Raw genomic sequence first — 19715 nt, 5'->3', positions numbered from 1 at the left:
CGTGGTGTGAAAGTGGGAAACCACGGAAAACCATCTTCAGGGCTGCCGACAGTGGGGCTCGAACCCACTGTCTCCCGATTACTGGATACTGGCCGCACTTAAGCGACTGCAGCTATCGAGCTCGGTATAAAGACTTTTAAAGTACATATTTCAATGTGTAATTACACCAGTTTTAATTAATATGTCCTTGTTCATTTATTTGTGATTTGTTTTATGGCTAATGATGGCATTTAAATGTCAAAACCGGTCCCATGTTATATAAATGTTGTGAATAAAATCTATACAACACGTAATATGTACTGAATAGGTTGAACCTTATAAATAGCTCATCTCTGCAATAATATGACCACCACCGAAGACATGTTACAATAAGGAACAATTTTTTAACTGACTTTTTATCTTACAGGTTCCTCGCCATGGACAGCGAGAGACTGAGCGTTATCTTCCGACATCTCCATGGGAACGTGCACAACTGGAATATTGTATCCTTACTCTGAATTATTTGAGTGCATGTCGTAAGATTGTACTTTACTGTATTTTCTACTTTAGCACAATATACCCCAGATTTTTACTGATACTGAAAGGAAGAAATGCAAAGATTGGTTGTGTGATTCATTAGTGCAGACATCGTCCTGACATAACGGTTAAAACATATGTCCGGATTTATTTTTTAATTTAATTCTATTTATTTATTTTACTTTTTATTTATTTTGCTATTCGTTTCGCCTCACACAATCATGTCGAAGGTTTTAAGTGACGCAAGGGTGAGAAAAAGGAAGAAAGCGGCCGTGGTCTTTTTTAGGGTATAGCCCCGAAAACGAATAACCTCGTCCAGGGGCCTCACCTGCTATCCTAAACAGGGGCCTTGTGGGGGTGGGGACATTGAAAGGGATAGACAAGGAAGAGGGAAGGAAGCGACCGTGGTCTTAAGTTAGGAGAAGGAGTAGTGTAAAACCACGGACAATCACGGAAAACCACTTGGAGGATGGCTGAGGTGGGAATCAAAACCCCCTCTACTCACTTGACCTCACGAGGATGAGTGGACACTATTCCCGTTCTCGTACCACTTTTCAAATTTCGTAGCAGAGCCGGAAATCAAATCCGGGCCTCCGGCGGTGGCAGCTAATCACACTAACCACTACACTACAGAGGCGGAATGTTGATCATATTTTCACAATTTATACCATAAGTTATGACCGCTTTCAGACTGTCATCTATTTCTAGTTCTATGATTCGTAAATTTAGCGTGTGATGTTCTAAAAATATACTGGCACAGCAAATAGGCATCGCCGAGTGAAACCAGAATACTTCTTCTTCTTTTGTTATTATTACATCCACATAACTATTTTTGACGGTTTTCGGAGAGGCCAAGGTGCCGGAATTTTGTCTCGCAGGAGTTCTTACGTGCCAGTAAATCTACCGACACGAGGCTGGAGTATTTGAGCATCTTCAAATACCACAAGGCTGAGCCAGGATTGAACGTGCTAAGTTGGGGTCAGAAGGCCAGTGCGTCAACCGTCTGAGCCACTCAACCCGGCTATTTCTTATTTTAACGTGCTGAGTGTTATTCGGTATAGGCTTACTCTGTGTTAGGTCATTAAACCGAAGGCCGGTTGGATCTTCAGATAGCACTACCGAAGGTTGCAAGGAAACCTCAAAAACCGATCGCGGTGCCAAAATGCGGTGTATTAGGCAAGATGAATAAGGTAGTTTGCCATTGTTTTCCTCACAGAGCCAGAAAGTGCTATTATAGCACGGCATATTTACACTACTCGCAGGGTAGGGCCAAGACAATAAGAAATGAAGACATCATAAGCAGTCAGCAGAAAAGCTGCATTGTCACTCGACGTACATATGAAGTGTCGCGCCTGGTACCAGAATCTGTCATTATCTCGAATAGTGATATTCTCACCGAATGTCAGGCTAAAAATATTAATTAAAGTAAAAGTGTTCAAGTGACGAAATAAATTGCTGATTTAAAAATATATGTATTGTAGATATATTTTATAATCAAGCAGGTCCATATCAATTTACATGCTTCTACTCAATGATTTTCTTGAATTTAAACAGGAAAATGTAGCAGTTGAAACGTTGATATTTTAACACCCGATTCCCCATTGCAAAATATCACTTCCAAAGCAAAACGTACAAAATGCTAAATGCTAACATTAATAATGCTAGATAGTGCTAATATTTTTGAACACTAAAACTAGAGGACTCGTGCTGCTCCGCAACGTTCCTTACAATTAGATCAGATAACTCGTCTCGATATGCCTGTCGTAGTCATATTGTTTTTCCTGCCCTTTTCAATGGTCTTATGAACATTTAACAAGAAACGCGTTATCGTATGCCGCAGCTCGTAGTCACCTCCTTTGAAGTACGGGAAGAAATAGTGAATATACCGGAAGAAGTGAATGTTACATTTTTGTGGCTCCCATTTTCAAAGACATCAGCACTCATAAAATACTACAGGTAATTTGGTTGTTGAGCAAACAATGCGTAATCCTGATGCCATATTGCTTTATACAGGATTTGTAGACGTCCAACATTGTAATTTGGTGTTTGCTGTTCTGGGAGAAAACAGATACAATTTACAGATATTCCCTCTTGAACCCAGACTGTGTTTCTTCTTGACAGTTATGAAGCTAAGGACCAACAAATCTGACAAAGAACTAGGCCTTAAATTCGGAATCCATAAAACTACTGTTGGGAGAATATTTAATGTTTGGATCAATTTCATGTATACACACTACTAATGATAGTAGATAAACAAATGTCTTAAACTTAGAGAACACTCTCCAGAAACAGAAAAACATTGTATACCCGTACATTAAATTAATAATCTTCAAAAAAAATATGTTGCTAACATTAGGCCTACTATAACGATCATGTTTGTAACTGGTGCTACTCGACCTCATAATTCTAAATGTCTCTAACAATGAAAAGAATACCTACTTTAGTTTGAGTTTCGCTGAGTTAAATAGATTATATTTTTAGTAGTCGGTTAGGTTTAAGAGAGGAAAATATACCGTACCATTTAGGATGCAAAATTCCCTCATACTATTCTCATCTTAAATACCAATATTAGGTCTACTTATTTTTTAAACTCGAACTGAAAGGAGATTTTCTGAGCACAAATTAAAATTGAAAATGTATTCTTTCTATTACAGGGGCATTATGATTCATATAAGGAAGAAGATAAAGGAGTTTGAATATCAAGCAAATATGAGTATAACAGTTAAACGGGCAGTATGATTAGTGTTTTCTAGTGCAAAGTAGGAGTCAACCTAATAAAACTTCTCTGGAACAGCATAATTAAAAATTCTTTTATTATAAAGTAGATATGAAAACACGGATAATGGTATTAATAAATCATTTTTCTGATAATTGTTAATAATTTGAAACCATATTTTGACCTAAAAATAGATGGCTTTATCAAGGTTTATCAATCATATTTTCCAGATTCTAGGCCCGTGTTTATCGAAATTTTAATACGGATACACAGTCTGCAAGAACAAAATGTGCGCTTTAACTGTCCCTAATGAAATGAAAAATGCCAAGAAGAAGAAGCAGCCTAATCATTGAGAATGCCACGTCCATACATCCCTGAATCCACCATTCTATAGTCCATTCTCGACAGTCCTTTCTGATAGCGATTTATACCATTGAAAGCTGCACAAGAGGTCACCATCGTGAATAATTCTCCACTCCGCACTTAGGCTTACGGCTTAACTTAGGCCTACTCTCCTTTAATATCGCCGATCAATGTAAGCTCGCACTTATCACTAAAATAGTTGCCAGTACTATAAATTATCACATAACACGACCACAGATCCGCTAACCGATAGGAATCACCATGAAAAACGCACAAGGAACTGTAAACATCACCGCGTGTTAACCATGCATTCGAAATTGAAGTGCCTGCAACATGGCGATGCGAGAAGATATTCAATCCGCACAGCACCAGCGCGCTCTGTGGGTCTAGATAAGTAAAATTAAAGTCTTTGGTTAGCGTAAGCCTTCGCCTGCAATTATTGGAGTGATCATTTAATGATTACTCAATGTTGGCTGAACTTAAAGACCTATCAATATTTCATGATTCATCGGCAGGTAATTCCGGAGAGAATAAAAAAATGTGAAGTATATCGGTCCAGTAGAAAGGACGGACGGATTTATCAAAGCTGTTTTTAGTAAACTCTTTTAATATATAGATATATCATCTCTACCTATTGCTGGATACTAAACTGTTCAAACTACGATTACTGAGATATACTCTTTAACGGAAGCAGATGCCGGGGGTAGTAGCAGCTACTAACTCCTTCAGATACACTCTCGACGGTCCCATGTTGAGCTGGGACCAGAGACAGTTCTATGAGGACAATGGCTATTTAATAATCACTCAGCTCATCGAGCCTCAGCTGCTACATGAGTGCAGGTAAGTTGCCATTCACTATTAATGTATGCATGCTGTCTAGTAATGAATGCGATATTCTGCTGGACGGTTCTCGAAGGGGGTCGTGATTAGCGTTGTTGCTTGGCTGATGGCTTTCTAGCCGGACGGTTGAGATTCAAATTTCGGTCGTCGATCCTGGGTTGGAACTTTCACCTGAAAAATCACATACCTTCCACATGGGATTGGCGTCAGGAAGGGCATCCGGTGGTAGAACTTGGATAAATTCGCCTGAAGTCCCGACCCCAATAAATTGAGTAAAATATCAGGAAGAAGAAGAAGATTTGTCTGACCTCAGCTATCGAGTTAACAGGCCTTCTCAAGTGATGCCATCAAGATGGTCTTCCTATCAATTTTGGCACTCCAATTTTGATGCTGTCTAGCAATGAAGGCGGCATTCTACTGGACGATTATTATGATTGAATTAATTTAATTTTGTCGGATGGCGTTGAGTACGTCTCCAGAGATCCTCAATATGCCAACTATAATGACATGGAATGCCTAGATTTTTGGTCGTCCTTCAAAAATCGACTACCTCAGTGAGAATTGAAACCCGCGAACTAGGAATCATGAGTCCGGCACTCTACCACTGCTATGTATTATTATTATTATTATTATTATTATTATTATTATTATTATTATTATTATTATTATTATTATTATTATTATTATTATTATTATTATTATTATATTGCTTTTCGTTCTCTAAGGAGCACGTAGAACCATTACTTAGCACTGGTTTTCTTGTTCTTGTTATCCTTCTTATCTTCCCAAACCTTCCTCATCTTTTCGCTTTGGGCCTGTCCTCTTTTTTGAGTCCATGCGATTTTGAGTTTAAAATTCCCTCCTGTTGGGTTCTCAGGTATATTATTATTATTATTATTATTATTATTATTATTATTATTATTATTATTATTATTATTATTTCTTTGTTAATATAGATATTGCGGTGAAGGAAATCAAAGAGGAATTTGGAAAAGGAATTACAGTCCAAGGAGAGGAATACAAAACTGAGATTTGCCGATGATATTGTTATTTTATTTGAGTCTGCAGAAGATCTGCAGAAATTGATGAATGGTACGGGCAGAGTCTTGAAGGAGTACGTAGATGAATATTGTTACTTTGGTAGCAGAATAACTAACAATGGCTGAAGTAAGGAGGACATAAAATGCATACTAGCACAAGCAAGGAAGGCCTTTCTTAATTTTAAGAAAAGAAATTTCCTCGCTTCTAACATTGATATAGAAATTAGAAAGACGTCTCTGAAAACTTTCCTCTGGAGTGTGGCATTGTATGGAAGTGAAACATGGACAATAATTAGCTCAGAAAAAAAGAGAATAGAAATTTTTGAAATGTGGTGTTGCAGAAGAATGCTGAAGTTGAGATGGATAGACTGATTTATGAATGAAGAGGTGCTACATCGATTTGGTGAGATGAGGACGATTTGGCTACATTTGACGAGAAGAAGTGATAGAATGATAGGACACATGAGACACCCAGGACTTGTTCAGTTAGTTTTCTGAGGGAAATGTAGGTGGTAAGAACGGTAGGGGTAGACCAAAGTATGAATATGACAAACAGAATAGATGTAGGATGTAGTAATTACGTAGAAATGAAAAGGTTAGCACAGAATAGGATGGGATTGAGATCTGCATCAAACCAATCTATGGACTGATGATCCAAGCAATGACAACATATTATTATTATGATTATTATTATTATGATTATTATTATTATTATTATTATTATTATTATTATTATTATTATTATTATTATTTATCAAGAAAAAATATTTGCCTTTCACAGGGAGCGGTTCGTGGATATTTGTGAAGGACGCTTCCCCAAAGGCGAAATGACCCTGATGAAGGATATTTCACTGTTGAAGTTGGGTGTGTCGGGAGAGTTCCTGTACAACAAGTTACAGGACATAGTTTGGGACGATGTACTCTCCAAGTACATCCTTCATGATGGGGTAAGAAAAACTATTTAATAATAATAATTGCCTCTATGGCGTCAACTCGAAAGACCTGCACTAGGCCTCTCCGGAGGCCACACGCATTTTTAAAATGATGATGATGTTAATAATAATAATAATAATAATAATAATAATAATAATAATAATAATAATAATAATAATAATAAAATAATAACTTAAGCAGGCATTATAAATGAGAAATGCGCTTACTCATTATGATTCCCTAGCAACCTCGAAAGGGATAATTAATTTCGGGTAGCTATTTCTAGCCGAGTGCCGTCCTTGTAAGGCAGACCCTCCGATGAGGGTCGGCGGCATCTGCCATGTGTAGATAACTGCATGTTATTGTGGCGGAGGATAGTGTTATGTGTGGTGGATGAGTTGCAGTGATGTTGGGGACAGCACAAATATCCGTCCCCCGGGCCATTGGAGTTAACCAATAAAGGTTAAAATCCCCGACCCGGCCGAGAATCGAACCCGTCCTTTAACATCTGATCGATGATCTCTTTAAGAGTCTTCATTTTAGGTGGAGATAGCCTATAAGGTGGAAACCTAACTGGGATCGAATCCGTAACCTCAATCTTGTGTTCAATAAGGTCAGTAACACCAAGAGTATCGGAAAATACATCTGGAAATGACTGACACAATTTACGAATACTCTCAGCCTGCTCCTCAGGTAGGTGTCTAAGGTCTAACAACATCTCATCCTGGGTAGGCGAAACAGATGAACATGACACAGAATTACATTTTAGCAATGGAATTTTACAATGTTGAGAAAATTTGAAAGTGCACGACTTGCTCGGAATGTCGAGCACTAGACCGGTATGAGACATGAAATCCACTCCCAATATAACGGAGCGAGACAAGTGTTTGGCCACAAATAATTTTATTTTCCAAGTGAATTTAGAAATCCGAATTTTGGCGAATAAGAAACCTAAAATTTCTAAGGGAGAGGAATTAGCCGAAACGCATTGGATCGAAGACGAACAATAATCAGAAAATTTACAAACGGACGTTAATTTAGAATACCAGAACAAACACTCCCAGAGTATAACAGAGCAGTGATCGGTTCACTATTCAATTCGATTTTGAGAAAAGGCACAAGTGCGCGGCTCTCCGCCGCAATCCTAAGGCATTCTTTTGCGCATTCAAATGATGGATTAGAAAATCCGTAATCCTTACCCGAGCGTCCGCTGGGTTTAACAGGGACTGAGCCTGGAAAAGATGAACACGCCGACTCAGCCGAAAGACACTAGTCACTTTCGATTATTAGGGTTCGCGGAGGTTGCACCAGAAGTTGAGCAGGAGGGGGTGCTATTGGTATTAGGACAATTTTTGGCGATATGAGTAAACGAGTCACATGTAAAACATCCTTGTGATGACCCTGCTCCATTCTTTGTCCCACTAGCTTTTATTACTGGGCACTTGTTACGGAGATGTTCCGTAGCACAACAAGCATAGCATTTGCGGGTGGTGAAAGTTCGGCGAGGTTGAGGCCGAAAATTACTAGAAGATGGAGGGAGTTCCTTAGCAACTCATAAGGTGTCGGCATACCTAACTCCTTCGGCGGAGACTGTCATAACATCTAATTCTGCAAAGGTTTGAGGGCGCGACGCGAAACACAGATATGACCTATAAGGTGGGGAAATGCCTTCAACAATCGTCTGCACGATTTGATCTTCAGGAAAATGAAGAGCGAAGACCCTGGTGTAAAACTTAACATCCTGGATGAAGTCTGCCAGATTTTCATCCAGTCGTTGTACTCTGAAATAGTACTTCTGTATTAGAGAGGACATTGCCCTAGCCGGAATGAAATTCGCCAGAAGGTGTGCATGGGAGTCTTCTATGGAAGATTGTTCAGCTATTGCTCTGACTATTTTGTCCGAGAGTACACCTATGGAGTAAGGGTAAATCATTTGAAGAATTTGAGAATGGGAGAGAGAAAACACTAGAGCGTGTTCTTGAAAATCAACTAAAAATCTTAAAAATGAGACGACATCGTTAGTAGAATTTACTGAAAATTTCGAAGTTCCCCTAAGCAACATAGCCAATGGATGAGGCAAACTGCTAAACCCAGGTGACATAGTAGGTAATGGCCTAGAAGGTTGAGAAGTCTCAGACACATTATTATTTAAAAAGAAAGGTGGAAATGATGTTCGACGATCAGGCTCGGTTTCCAGTTGGGCAGATGTTTGTTGAGTAGTTCCGGATTTTCTGCTTTCTACATATTTGGAAAAATCTTCCTCACTCACCATGTTTACCACAGTGGCTTGGTCGGTTTTGGGAGCAGCGGCTCCAGTTAACAACTGACTATAACTTTATTTGACATTTTTGATAGATGATCAACTAAATTACTCGACTCCATAGCAAGATCTTCTTTTAACTTGTGAGACTATAGGTCCCTGACTCTATTGTAAAAGTGAAACGATCTTGTCTGTACTCTCTTAAGTTGATTGGGAGATGGACCACTTACTTAAAAAAATACTACAGATGCTAGCTCAGTGGTGTTATCAGTGATCGTGGAGAGAGCCTCATCAATATCCTTCTCTCCCAAAGTTGGGATACTAATTGGTAATTCTAAAGATTCCTTAAGTTTGATTGTATCTGCCGCAACCGTGCCTCGAGATTGAACATTCCTGACAAGTAATTCATAAATTAATTCCTTGCGATCCGAATGCTATGTTCAGCCGTCAAAAAGGGCTTAATTGAGACCCATTCAACCACGCTCTGCTACCACTTGTTCCGGGGGTACCTGTGGAGCAGAAAGAGGTGAAAGAAGGTGCTGGGGTGAATGTGTCTAACTACGATATCAAAGTTAATTTAAAGCTTTAACAAAGGTTATATTTCTTTAGAATTTCAAAAATTAACAAATAACAACGTAACAGGTACAATTACCAATTTAGCAACAAGGCAAGGAAAATACAATGTAGTGAATTCTACAAGTCCTGGGCTTCAAGCCCCTCGCTTTACGATTCTTGAGCTACTAGCTCAAATTTACAAAAGAGCACACATTTAAACAAGGGCAGAAATCCCCTAATTTAAAGAGCACTTGCTCCCAAACTTACAACATCTAGCCTTCGAGAGGCATTCATAATCCTACAAATAAATTGTAAAAGAGCTAACAGGCTCTCAGTTTTCCAAGCCTACACAAGACAACGTCAACTTACAATTTCTGACCTCTCAAGGCACAACTTACAATTGGAAAATGATTATACAGGGGTATTTAATACCCAACCTACTGGGCCTTAATGGAAAAAGAATAACGGTCAAATAAATGGCCCGAACACAAAATGAATGGAGGCGTATACTTGCACTCCTAGATATGAACACGTAAAACCTAAGGGGCACTAGGCCGATGAAACGGGGTCTATTCCCAAACTACTGAGGTGACTAGTATAGAAATTACATTACCACGTTACAGAATGAAAAACAGTTATGAAACGTAGTCACCTCAAACCAAGATGAAAGGGAGCTCTAGAGGGTACATCACTCTCTATCCCCGATTTACAGTTAAAGATTTTATGAAGTTTTTACATTAGCCGGCAGAAAGTTACATTTTTAGAAAAGTAGGTTACATAGTTAATGATTCGGACCTTTCTCTGGGGTTAAACTGCGGAGTTAGCAAGAAAGAAGGATGTTATGTGGCCATTACCTTGTAGATGTACTGCTGACCGATGAAAGAGGCCGCCCGTCTCCTGCTTTAACACACACACTTAGAAAGATGATGATCAATTGGCCAAGAAACGAGAAAGGCCGCAGTTTATAAACCCTCAGGGAAGGTTCGAGATCATTCACGATTAATCAAGACACACCCTCTGAATTTTATTGGTAGGTTTCAAAAGTATCACTCAGAATCGGAGAAGAAGCCGGTGTTGGTGGAAAATTAATTACAGAAATTAGTGATTGGTTGGATTCAAAACTGGCGGAAAGAAAAGGTAAATATTGCCAACTCAAAAATAACTGAACATCAATTAGTAAAAAACTAGAAATACAAAACTTCTTCAAATTATAGGTTCTTTCACTTCGCACCAGGGAGCATGATCATAGTTTTAGTGGTGTCATCTGTGGAAGATTGTCCAAACTTCTTGATGAATGTCAAACAAAACAAGTAGAAATTCACACAGATTAGGAAACTGCATAATAACAAAATTACATAATATTTTAGTGGTGACATCTTCTGATTAAATTTTCTAAGTTGGGGTGGTTTCAGTTTCACTGTTTTACCAATAGAGGAGTTCATTTAGGCGCAGAATTTGAATGCGCGGCGTTGGGGTGTACCTCCCTGTACAATAATAATAATAATAATAATAATAATAATACAGATGAATGCTTGCAACGGGATTTGAACCGTTACAAATGGAGGACTGCCAATTTTATTGGCATACAAACCAAGATGAATGTGAACAAATTAAAGAATGAGAACTCTAACCAAGAAATAGTGAATTTGATTTCGGAATATGAGGAAGAGACAATGGCTTTCAATACCATAATATTTGATTACTGAGAGAAATTGGCTATTTCTTTTAATAAATATCAAGTATGTGATTGGACGACGCTATCTGAAACCCCAGATCCAAAGCATGATCCAAGGACCTTGGGTCAATTCTGGTCTTTGAAATTACAGACGCAATGATCTTTGAGGGAATAAAACCGAAACTAATTAATATCCATATCATTAAGACAGGTAAAATGAGTCTTTTAAATTTATTCTACAGGATTTCATTACTTGCGATCTATTGCGCAATACCTTCCTTTGTGTAGCGAGAACCCGCGGCAGAAGTCAAACCCACCTAGAGTCGGGCGGGGCTGCAATCGGGGATTCACCATGACGTAACTCGAGAGAAGACACCCCTTCCCCACGGCTAGGAGAATGAGGGGAAGCAAACTTTTTCGAAACGAAATATGGGAACAATCTTTAATTCAGACTAGCCAACTTAATTATCTACGATGTAAAAAGTAATGAAATCCGAATTCTGGAGTCGTCTCCCGACTTAAAAGAGATAACTATAACTGGGACATTTATTTAGAGTGTCTAATGCCCTCTTACTCGATAACTTCCAGATGTAGAAAGAATACTGTGTTGTTTCTGTGTGGAAAAGTACCGGGGCCATCTGTTTATTCTCAAGACACCTCCTTGACAAGGAGTTCACCCTAGCGTGGAAGGGGAAGCAAGACAAACTTTAATTAATTACAGGAGATCCTACGAAGAATAATCGTACGGTTATGTCTCAATCAAATCAGGTGAATACTGGTCACCTGATAGTCGTACTATTTGACCTCCAGTGTGCCGTGGATAGGCTTAATGCGGATTTGGAGTGGGATAAATTGTCTCCTTGTAAAAAGCACTGCCGAGGGCGAAGCGCTTCATTCGGACTCTCAGCTTACCGAGGGCGAAGCTATGTTTAGTTAAGCTCTCATTGATCCTTTGTTTAAGTGACTTAAAACTTAATTTTCAAGTGAAATATTGTACTTTATGTAAATATTGCATAGATTTGATAGACGTGACGCCAGTGATTAAACTTTAAAAAACAGTGACGTGTCGCGAACACTCAATACGATTCGTATTATTATTATTATTACGGCACTACTGTGTCGGGTAGTAACAAAGGTACGCGGAATCCGATACTGAACCGCGAATTACGAAGTAATATCCGAAATTGTGGCCGGACGTTCACGCTGAATGCAACTAAACCGATTTTGAAATAAATAGCGACGTGTTGTGTGCTCAGGAATTACTGCCAGCGGCTTCATCAACCAGGAATTATGGACTTCCAGCCTGAAGGAAGAATGGTACCATCAATGATTGCCTTGGTGGCAATGGGTCAGCAGTAAGACCTGCAATGGATCTCCCGAGCTGATCAAAGGTGTCGTAAAGTGATGGAGATGAGTATTTTTCATATTTATATGGTCTGATTAGAGGGGACGGGAATTATTTATGATAAGCTGACGCTATCATGTTAGGGATATACGTTTATTTAAATGCTGAAGTGCCGAAATGGGGCACGTAGCTTTAATTTCTTATTTAATTTAATTAATAACAGGTTAGAGTGATTTAATTGTAAATAATTGTGACAATAATCTAATAGATTTGCATGCGGTAGAAGATTTACTTAGTTTATTTTGGGAGACTTGTGGTCAGTTAATGCGTCAGGAGACTAGTATTTTAGTAAATTCTGGGTAATTCAAGCTAGGCTGTAGTTGATCCTGTGTCAATAAATGCATGACTGATAAATAATATAAGTATGCTACGTGAGGCCCCAGAGTCACGAGAAATGTATATGGAAGTGATGCCCCAGGCCTCCTTTGAAATATTTAGCTAGGGAGTGTTACAATTTAAGCTGGATTATTTGATCATGTTTATCATAATTTACTTACAATTTAATTGAGCTAATTACCTTGTGAATATTTGAGTTAATTACCGTGTGAATATTTAATTGAGTTAATTACCGTGTGAATATTTAATTGAGTTAATTACCGTGTGGAAATTTAATTGAGTTAATTACCGTGTGAATATTTAATTGAGTTAATTACCGTGTGGAAATTTAATTGAGTTAGTTACCGTGTGAAAATTTAATTGAGTTAATTACCGTATGAATATTTAATTGGGTTAATCATTGTGCGAATATTTAATTGGAAGTTAATTACAGTGTGAATATTTGATTGAGCTGATTAGCGTGTGAATATTTCATTCATTATTGTATTACCGTGTGACGATTTAATTAGAAATTAATTGTGTTAATCATAAATTTATTAGGGTTTAATTATGAATTAATTGCCGCTGGGTTATTTAATTACATCTTAATTACGAGGTAGTTCGGTGTGATCACTCAGTATGATCTAATTACCAGGTAAATCACGTAGGAAGGTAGCGTAATGATAAAACCAACAATAATAATAACAATTGTGATGATGGTAATCATACAAATATTGGTATCATAAAAACCGGTGTCGTGTTGAAAGATAGGTGAGATGTTTGAAGTCATGATTGGGCCATGAAAAATATGTGTTCAATCGAGGTGATTCATTTGACGCCGATGCAATTATTAATGACGGATAGGCCTCAGTTTATTGTGAACGTACCTCGGGAGAGGTGATTTGTTTAAAGAAATGGCTTGTTATGCCTGTGCAGGGCAAGGCCATTGACCACCCGTGGTAGGGGGTTGAGGCGCTTGACCTTGCAAACAGACGTGTTTTTGTGTGTGTGTCCGCCCATTTAAGAGGGGAGCTTTGAGCTAAGAAAACAAGGCCTGTAGGAATCGGCTAATAATGGGAAATATTCAACACGTCAGAATGAAGTATTCGTTAATAAATGACACGGTGATTGGTACTAGTATTTGTTAGATTACTCTTGTTACTCATTTGAGTATAATTTAACTAGGGATTTCAGTATCCTACTTTCATCCCAAGGGGTTGTCAGTTCAGTTCCCTAAGCCGGCATTGGTGTTCCACAATGCTAAAATGAAGAATGGGGTGCCTCACGTATTCATTGTATAATAATGTGATTCTCTATGTTGTTTTATGTAACATGTTGTGACTATAATTAGCGTCGGCGATGGTTCTAATCCATCGGCGCGGTGAATTGCATTCCACTGACGGTCGGTTTAAATCCGGGTGTTTGTTCCACATTTGTATAATTTCTTTCATGTTATTACGTTGGGAAAAATTTTTGTGTTTTTTTAGAATAGGGGTCGTTCAGACTTGTTGCAGGAATGTTCATTTCATTTGTCAATAATGTCATATAGCCTGAGTGTTTTTGGTAAATGTTTCCGTTCGTATCACGTCACGGCAAATCGCTTTGCGATAAACAATACTCGGATCTATCACACACGACTACAAGTCGATAATAAACCACAACAATTGTTAATAATTAATGTAATTCATTTGTGAATAAAGATGCGTCATTCCCATCGTCATCAAGGTCTAATAAACCGCTTGTATTCATTTGAACTTGAATTTGATTGTGTTCTCATTGTAGTTAAGTATGCTCCGTTTCTCCTACCCTGTATGCCATTAAGATAATGTTCGATAAGCGCCTATTTTATTATATTTTCAACCCGTTAACGCCCTGTAGATATTTGCCGGAGCCTTTTTGGGTAGGGGCGGGTACAATACATAACTGAAAATTCTGTGAAGATTTCAGGTGACAAATGTTTTCAGCAAATATGTGCATCTGAAGAGCTGTTTAGGAACTAAGCGTGACTCGGAAGAATGGAAGTCTAAACACTCCGTGGAAGAAATGTGGATTTACTTACTTATGGAAACCGAAATTACTAAACGCAAATTCCAACTGCTAAAATTATGCAAGTATTTGTTTTCTATCCCCGCACACAACGCCACTGTGGAAAGAGTATTTTCGTTGATGTCGTCCCAGTGGACTGATGAAAGAAATCGACTGCTGCCGGGGACTGTGGAGTCAATCTTACAGTGCCAGTTTAACTACAAGCTGACTTGCATGGAGTTTTATAAATACGTAAAAGGGGAAAAGAGACTTGCTGGAAAAGGCGAAATCTTCCGAAAAATATGGTGTACCAACTAATTCTGCCGCAACAAGTTCGATGTAATTGTGTTCTAAATAAAAAGTAATGATATGAATTATTTTTTTAAACTTCATTTCTACAACCCCATCTCACAGTGTTCCGACGAGGTCCCAGCTAGATATGGCAATCTTACGTAAGCCCCAGTTAGAGGATGATTCTAGTGCATGGGGACCTCACCAGGATTACTTGATATGAGAACTGGAGAAGGTCCAAAGGAAAGCAGCTCGATTTGTTCTGTCTGATTTCTGACAAAAGAGTAGCGTTACAAAAATGTTGCAAAATTTGGGCTAGAAAGACTTGGGAGAAAGGGGACGAGCTGCTCGACCAAGTGATATGTTCCGAGCTGTCAGTGGAGAGATGGCGTGGAATGACATTAGTAGAGGAAAACGTTTGAGTGGTGTCTTTAAAAGTAGGAATGATCACAAATAAAGGTAAAGTTGGATTTCAAGAGGACAAACTGGTGCAAACATTCGTTTATAGGAAGGGGAGTTTGGGATTGTAATAACCAAGGAAGATGCTCAATAAATTTCCAATTTCTGTGAAATCATTAAAAAAAAGGCTAGTAAAACAACAGATAGATAATCGGCCACCTGGGCAACTGCCCTAAATGCAGATCAGGATTGATTGATTGATTTATTGATTGATTGATTGATTGATTGATTGATTGATTGATTGATTGATTGATTGATTGATTGATTGATTGAGAGGAGTTAGGCAGTGGCGGGTGGTGGTATCCGAAACGGTGTTGCACCAAAGTTTTCAATGTCACATTTTTATATAAGAAGTTTACAGAAATAACAAGAATCTCCATTATCGTTAAGTAATGAACTACATTCCTACTAAAACTGAAATATATCTGGCAATTACAACACAGGAAATAAGAGGCTAATTATACACTGTAACTACAGTTACTCTTAATAGTGTTGTTTTTGGCTTTACGTCCGACTAACTACTTTTTTACGGTTTTCGGAGACGCCGAGGTGCCGGAATGTAGTCCACAGGAGGTCTTTTACATGCCAGTAAATCTACTGACACAAGACTGACGTATTTGAGCACCTTCAAATACCACCGGAAGGCTAGTGCCTCAACCGTCTGAGCCACGCAGCCTGGCACCGTTATTCTTGCCTCACTTGAATTGAAAATTTGCCCTCCTGTTTTTCATTGAAGCAAGATGTTGATAATATTGTGGATGGTCAGATATGACGTGGATAAGAAATTACTGAGCGAGTTGGCCGTGCGGTTAGGGTCGCGAAACTGTGAGCTTGCATTCGGGAGATAGTGGGTTCGAACACCACTGTCGGAGATCCTGAAAATGGTTTCCCGTGGTTTCCCATTTTCACACAAGCAAATGCTGCGGCTGTGCCTTAATTAAAGCCACGGCCGCTTCCTTGTCACTCCTAGCCCTTTCCCATCCCATCGTCGCCCTAAGACCTATCTGCGTCGGTGCAACGTCAATCAAAAATTGTATAAAAAATGGAAATGAAATGATCTTTGCGATAGGAGAGAAAGTAATCTCCGCAGAGTGGCGCAATCTAACGGGGATATATGGTACTGTTTTTCGATAGGAGACTTGCTAGTCTCGAGCAACTCCCCAAGACCGATACTGGCGAGCATGCTACCCGATGCTGTACAGGATTAGGCTCGTCCCTGCTGAAGTATTTTTATTCAACAAATGCTATTTGTTCGGGGCGTCGACCCATGTGGATCTTTTGCTCCTACTGGCATCATATTGTATGTATCTGCGTGTAATTGGAATGGCGGTAGTGTGGCATGTTGTGTGTGAGGAAAGGAAAATTAAGGACGTCACAAACACCCAGTCCCCAGGACTAGGATATTAATCTTTACAATTAAAAACCCCTGACCCGGGCGGGAATCGAACCCGGGGCCGCCGGGTGACAGGCGGACGCGTTGCCCCATACACCGCGGGGCCGGACCTGCTGAAGTATACTGCGCCGCGCTGTCCGCTAGGGAGTTGCAAACCCCCTGAGTTTGATTCGAAGCCGGCAGCTTTTATTGGTCCGTTACGAAGCATTAGTACAGCGAACGACCAAAGATGGTCGAATTTAATATGTTTTAGAATATATGTTAGGTTTATTAAACTAAAACATTAGAAGAAAGTACGACAAAAAGTGTAAAATTATTGGGAGTTGTGCAACATTGCAACAATACCACGCACCGCCCCTGGAGTTAGGGATTGGAATAATTTATCAAGAGAGATGTTTGATAAGTTTCCAACTTCTCTGAAATCATTTAAGAACAGAGAAGGTAAAGAACTGATACGGAATCTGCCACCTGGACGACTGTTCTTAATGCATATCAGTGGTGACTGACTGATAATATTTGAACCTCTTGGTGGCAATCATATCTGTTGCCGTGGCTTTCTCTGTGTTGTGGCTGGCAGGCAAAGTTTTGAAATTGAGCAGTTAGCATCTCTGTTTCTTGTCTTGTCCTATTGGTTGAAAGTAAAGGACTGTATGTATATGATGTCGCATATGCCTTGCTCCAGAGTTCGCTTACCTAATGGCTTGGTAATTCTGTTACCAAATCCCAAAACTGGTAATATACAAGGGCGCATCAAATAAAAACGGAACAGGGGTTCAACAAGGTTTATTTCAAAAGTTACACAAGCACTTGCCCCACTGTTTCACCAAGCGGTGAATACGCAGTTCGTAGAACTCACTTTGGCTGAGATTAGAATCAGTTGCTAACATTATCCATGACTTTATTGTCCGCGTAAAAGCGCCAACCATTCAGTACCCTTCAAATCGCAATTAGCAACGTGGAATTGAAGTAAAGAAAACTCCAAACGAGAAGGAAATTATGGGCAATTCGTCCTGGTATTTATGGATGTCCTAAGAAGGAAAAATTATTTTTTTAAAGAAAGAATTTATTAACAAAAGAAAAATCTCATTCGAAGGACGTGTAATTCCACTAGTACATGTATATTCCTTGCAAGTGCTGGAGTTTCAGAAAAAAATGTTTGCTTCGTTGTTGAATTTTACGGCAAGATATAGATAGTCCTGAGTGTATGGAGAACTATCGATATCGTTTAAATGATAAACACAAGTGGTCCACAGAAAACGGCAATTTTTCAACCTAATTCTGGAAGAGCATTGTGACTTCTCGCTTTTCATCCGCCAATACTCAATTAGCTCTCCGTCATTTCTCTTCGGACAGATCCATTACATTCACAATTTTCGTCCAGAACAATTCTCTATATCATCAACCTTCTGTCTTGATCCCATATTTTTCTATATGTTTATGAATTTCTCCCTGCCGTGAAAAATGTGAATTTCTATTCTTCTGAAACGTAAGGATCTTGTTTGTTAAAACATCCTGGTCCCTAATACCATATTGGTCTATGGAATACCGTACTCCTCTTTTTCAGAATTTCCGTATACCTCTTGGATTGGTCTCATGTGGAGTGCACTGTTGCTTTTTTGAGTCTCAGGACCTTCCTTTGAAACTTCTACTCTTTTATTTCCAAGGAAACCACTCTTGATATCGTCCCTTCTGTGTAGAGCACTCTTCTTTTACTACAGTATTGTAATGTCTGGTTTCGATCTGATAAGTGAGGGATTTAGATGTATATATCTTCAGATATTACCTGAATACTACATCCATCTATCCTTCTCTTCATTTCTTCGGAAATGGCATTTTCATTGATAATCGGAGTCAGAAGTTAATCTGGGAACTTGAAGTTTTGGTTATTTTAATATCACATTGTTTGGTCTTTATTGTCGGGAGTCGATCTTTGGCATCTGTGTTCGTGAACTCTGTCTTTTGAAACGACGTTCGTACTTTCTTATCTGATGTTTCCTCAGGACTTAGATCCATTTGATAGCAATTTTTAAGATCATTCTGAAGACCACTACGCTATCCGCAAATATTAGATGGTCTGATTCTGTTCGAACTGGTGCATTGACTCATTTCTTAGCGGCATTCTCTGAGAGTCTTCTTTAAAACGCAATTGGACAGAACGGGAGACAAGTCATCTCCTTATCTTACGTTGTTTTTTTATTTCAAAGGGTTCTGATAGTCTTCTTAAGAATTTAACTTGTTCGTTAATGTCTGTCGTATTAGAGTTGTCTTTTGAAAGTCCACAAACGTCATGATCACATTCCCATCCGTCGATAGTGTCTGGACTTTGATAACTCTTGATGTATGAAGATCTGTACCGCACATGATCGCCCTTTCCACTTGGTACTCACAAAGCTGTTTATGTAATTCTTTATTCTATGATTGGATGGTATATTTTACGTTACCTGTATAAATGTGTGTCTCTGTAGTTAATGACGTTCGTTTAGTACCCTTTCTTGTGTACAGGATAGATTATTATTATTCAGCGTATGATACTATACAACATAAAAATATTAAAAAGAGCAGATTATCGCCGCCTATCCGTCTGGGATCTCCGTTAACAGAGGCTCTCGAACTATTCCAATAGATATTCTCCTACGTACTTAAGCAGTTATGCAATGATTGAATCTTTACCTTCCGTTTTGTGTTTTTAAGGCTATATATATATTTCCATTTCTTATTATTCTGCTTCATTTCGGCCGGCTGCGGACCATGTTATTTCAACCGTTTGCATCTTTGAACTTTAATTCCACCCCAGCATTCCCGCATTCGCTGTCTGCGAGCCTCCTTTCTGTCATCAGTCCACTTCTTGCCTGTTTTCAACTTTGGCTTTTCTTGGAATCGCTCCACACACTGTACTCCGCTCCAGTGCACTTCATGACAATCCACACAC

At 38.9% G+C, this 19715-nt stretch overlaps 1 protein-coding gene across 2 annotated transcripts in view; it reads left to right on the top strand.

Moving 5' to 3' along the window:
- The first annotated feature begins 411 nt into the window (after positions 1–411).
- The window catches only part of LOC136857098 (phytanoyl-CoA dioxygenase, peroxisomal-like), a 46783-nt gene continuing 27479 nt past the window's right edge, over positions 412–19715 (top strand). For both annotated transcript variants that reach the window (XM_068227599.1, XM_067135496.2), the window contains exons 1-3: positions 412–482; positions 4290–4435; positions 6257–6422. In XM_068227599.1, the coding sequence (XP_068083700.1) occupies positions 417–482; positions 4290–4435; positions 6257–6422 (378 nt within the window). In that variant the 5' untranslated portion in view covers positions 412–416. The remainder of the gene's footprint in view (positions 483–4289; positions 4436–6256; positions 6423–19715) is intronic.

This window comes from Anabrus simplex, chromosome 1 (genome assembly GCF_040414725.1).
Source record: "Anabrus simplex isolate iqAnaSimp1 chromosome 1, ASM4041472v1, whole genome shotgun sequence".
In the NCBI taxonomy this organism is placed as follows: Eukaryota; Metazoa; Arthropoda; class Insecta; order Orthoptera; family Tettigoniidae; genus Anabrus; species Anabrus simplex.
The sequence above is the reverse complement of the archived record's forward strand: the minus strand, read 5'-3'. Positions and strand labels throughout refer to the sequence as shown.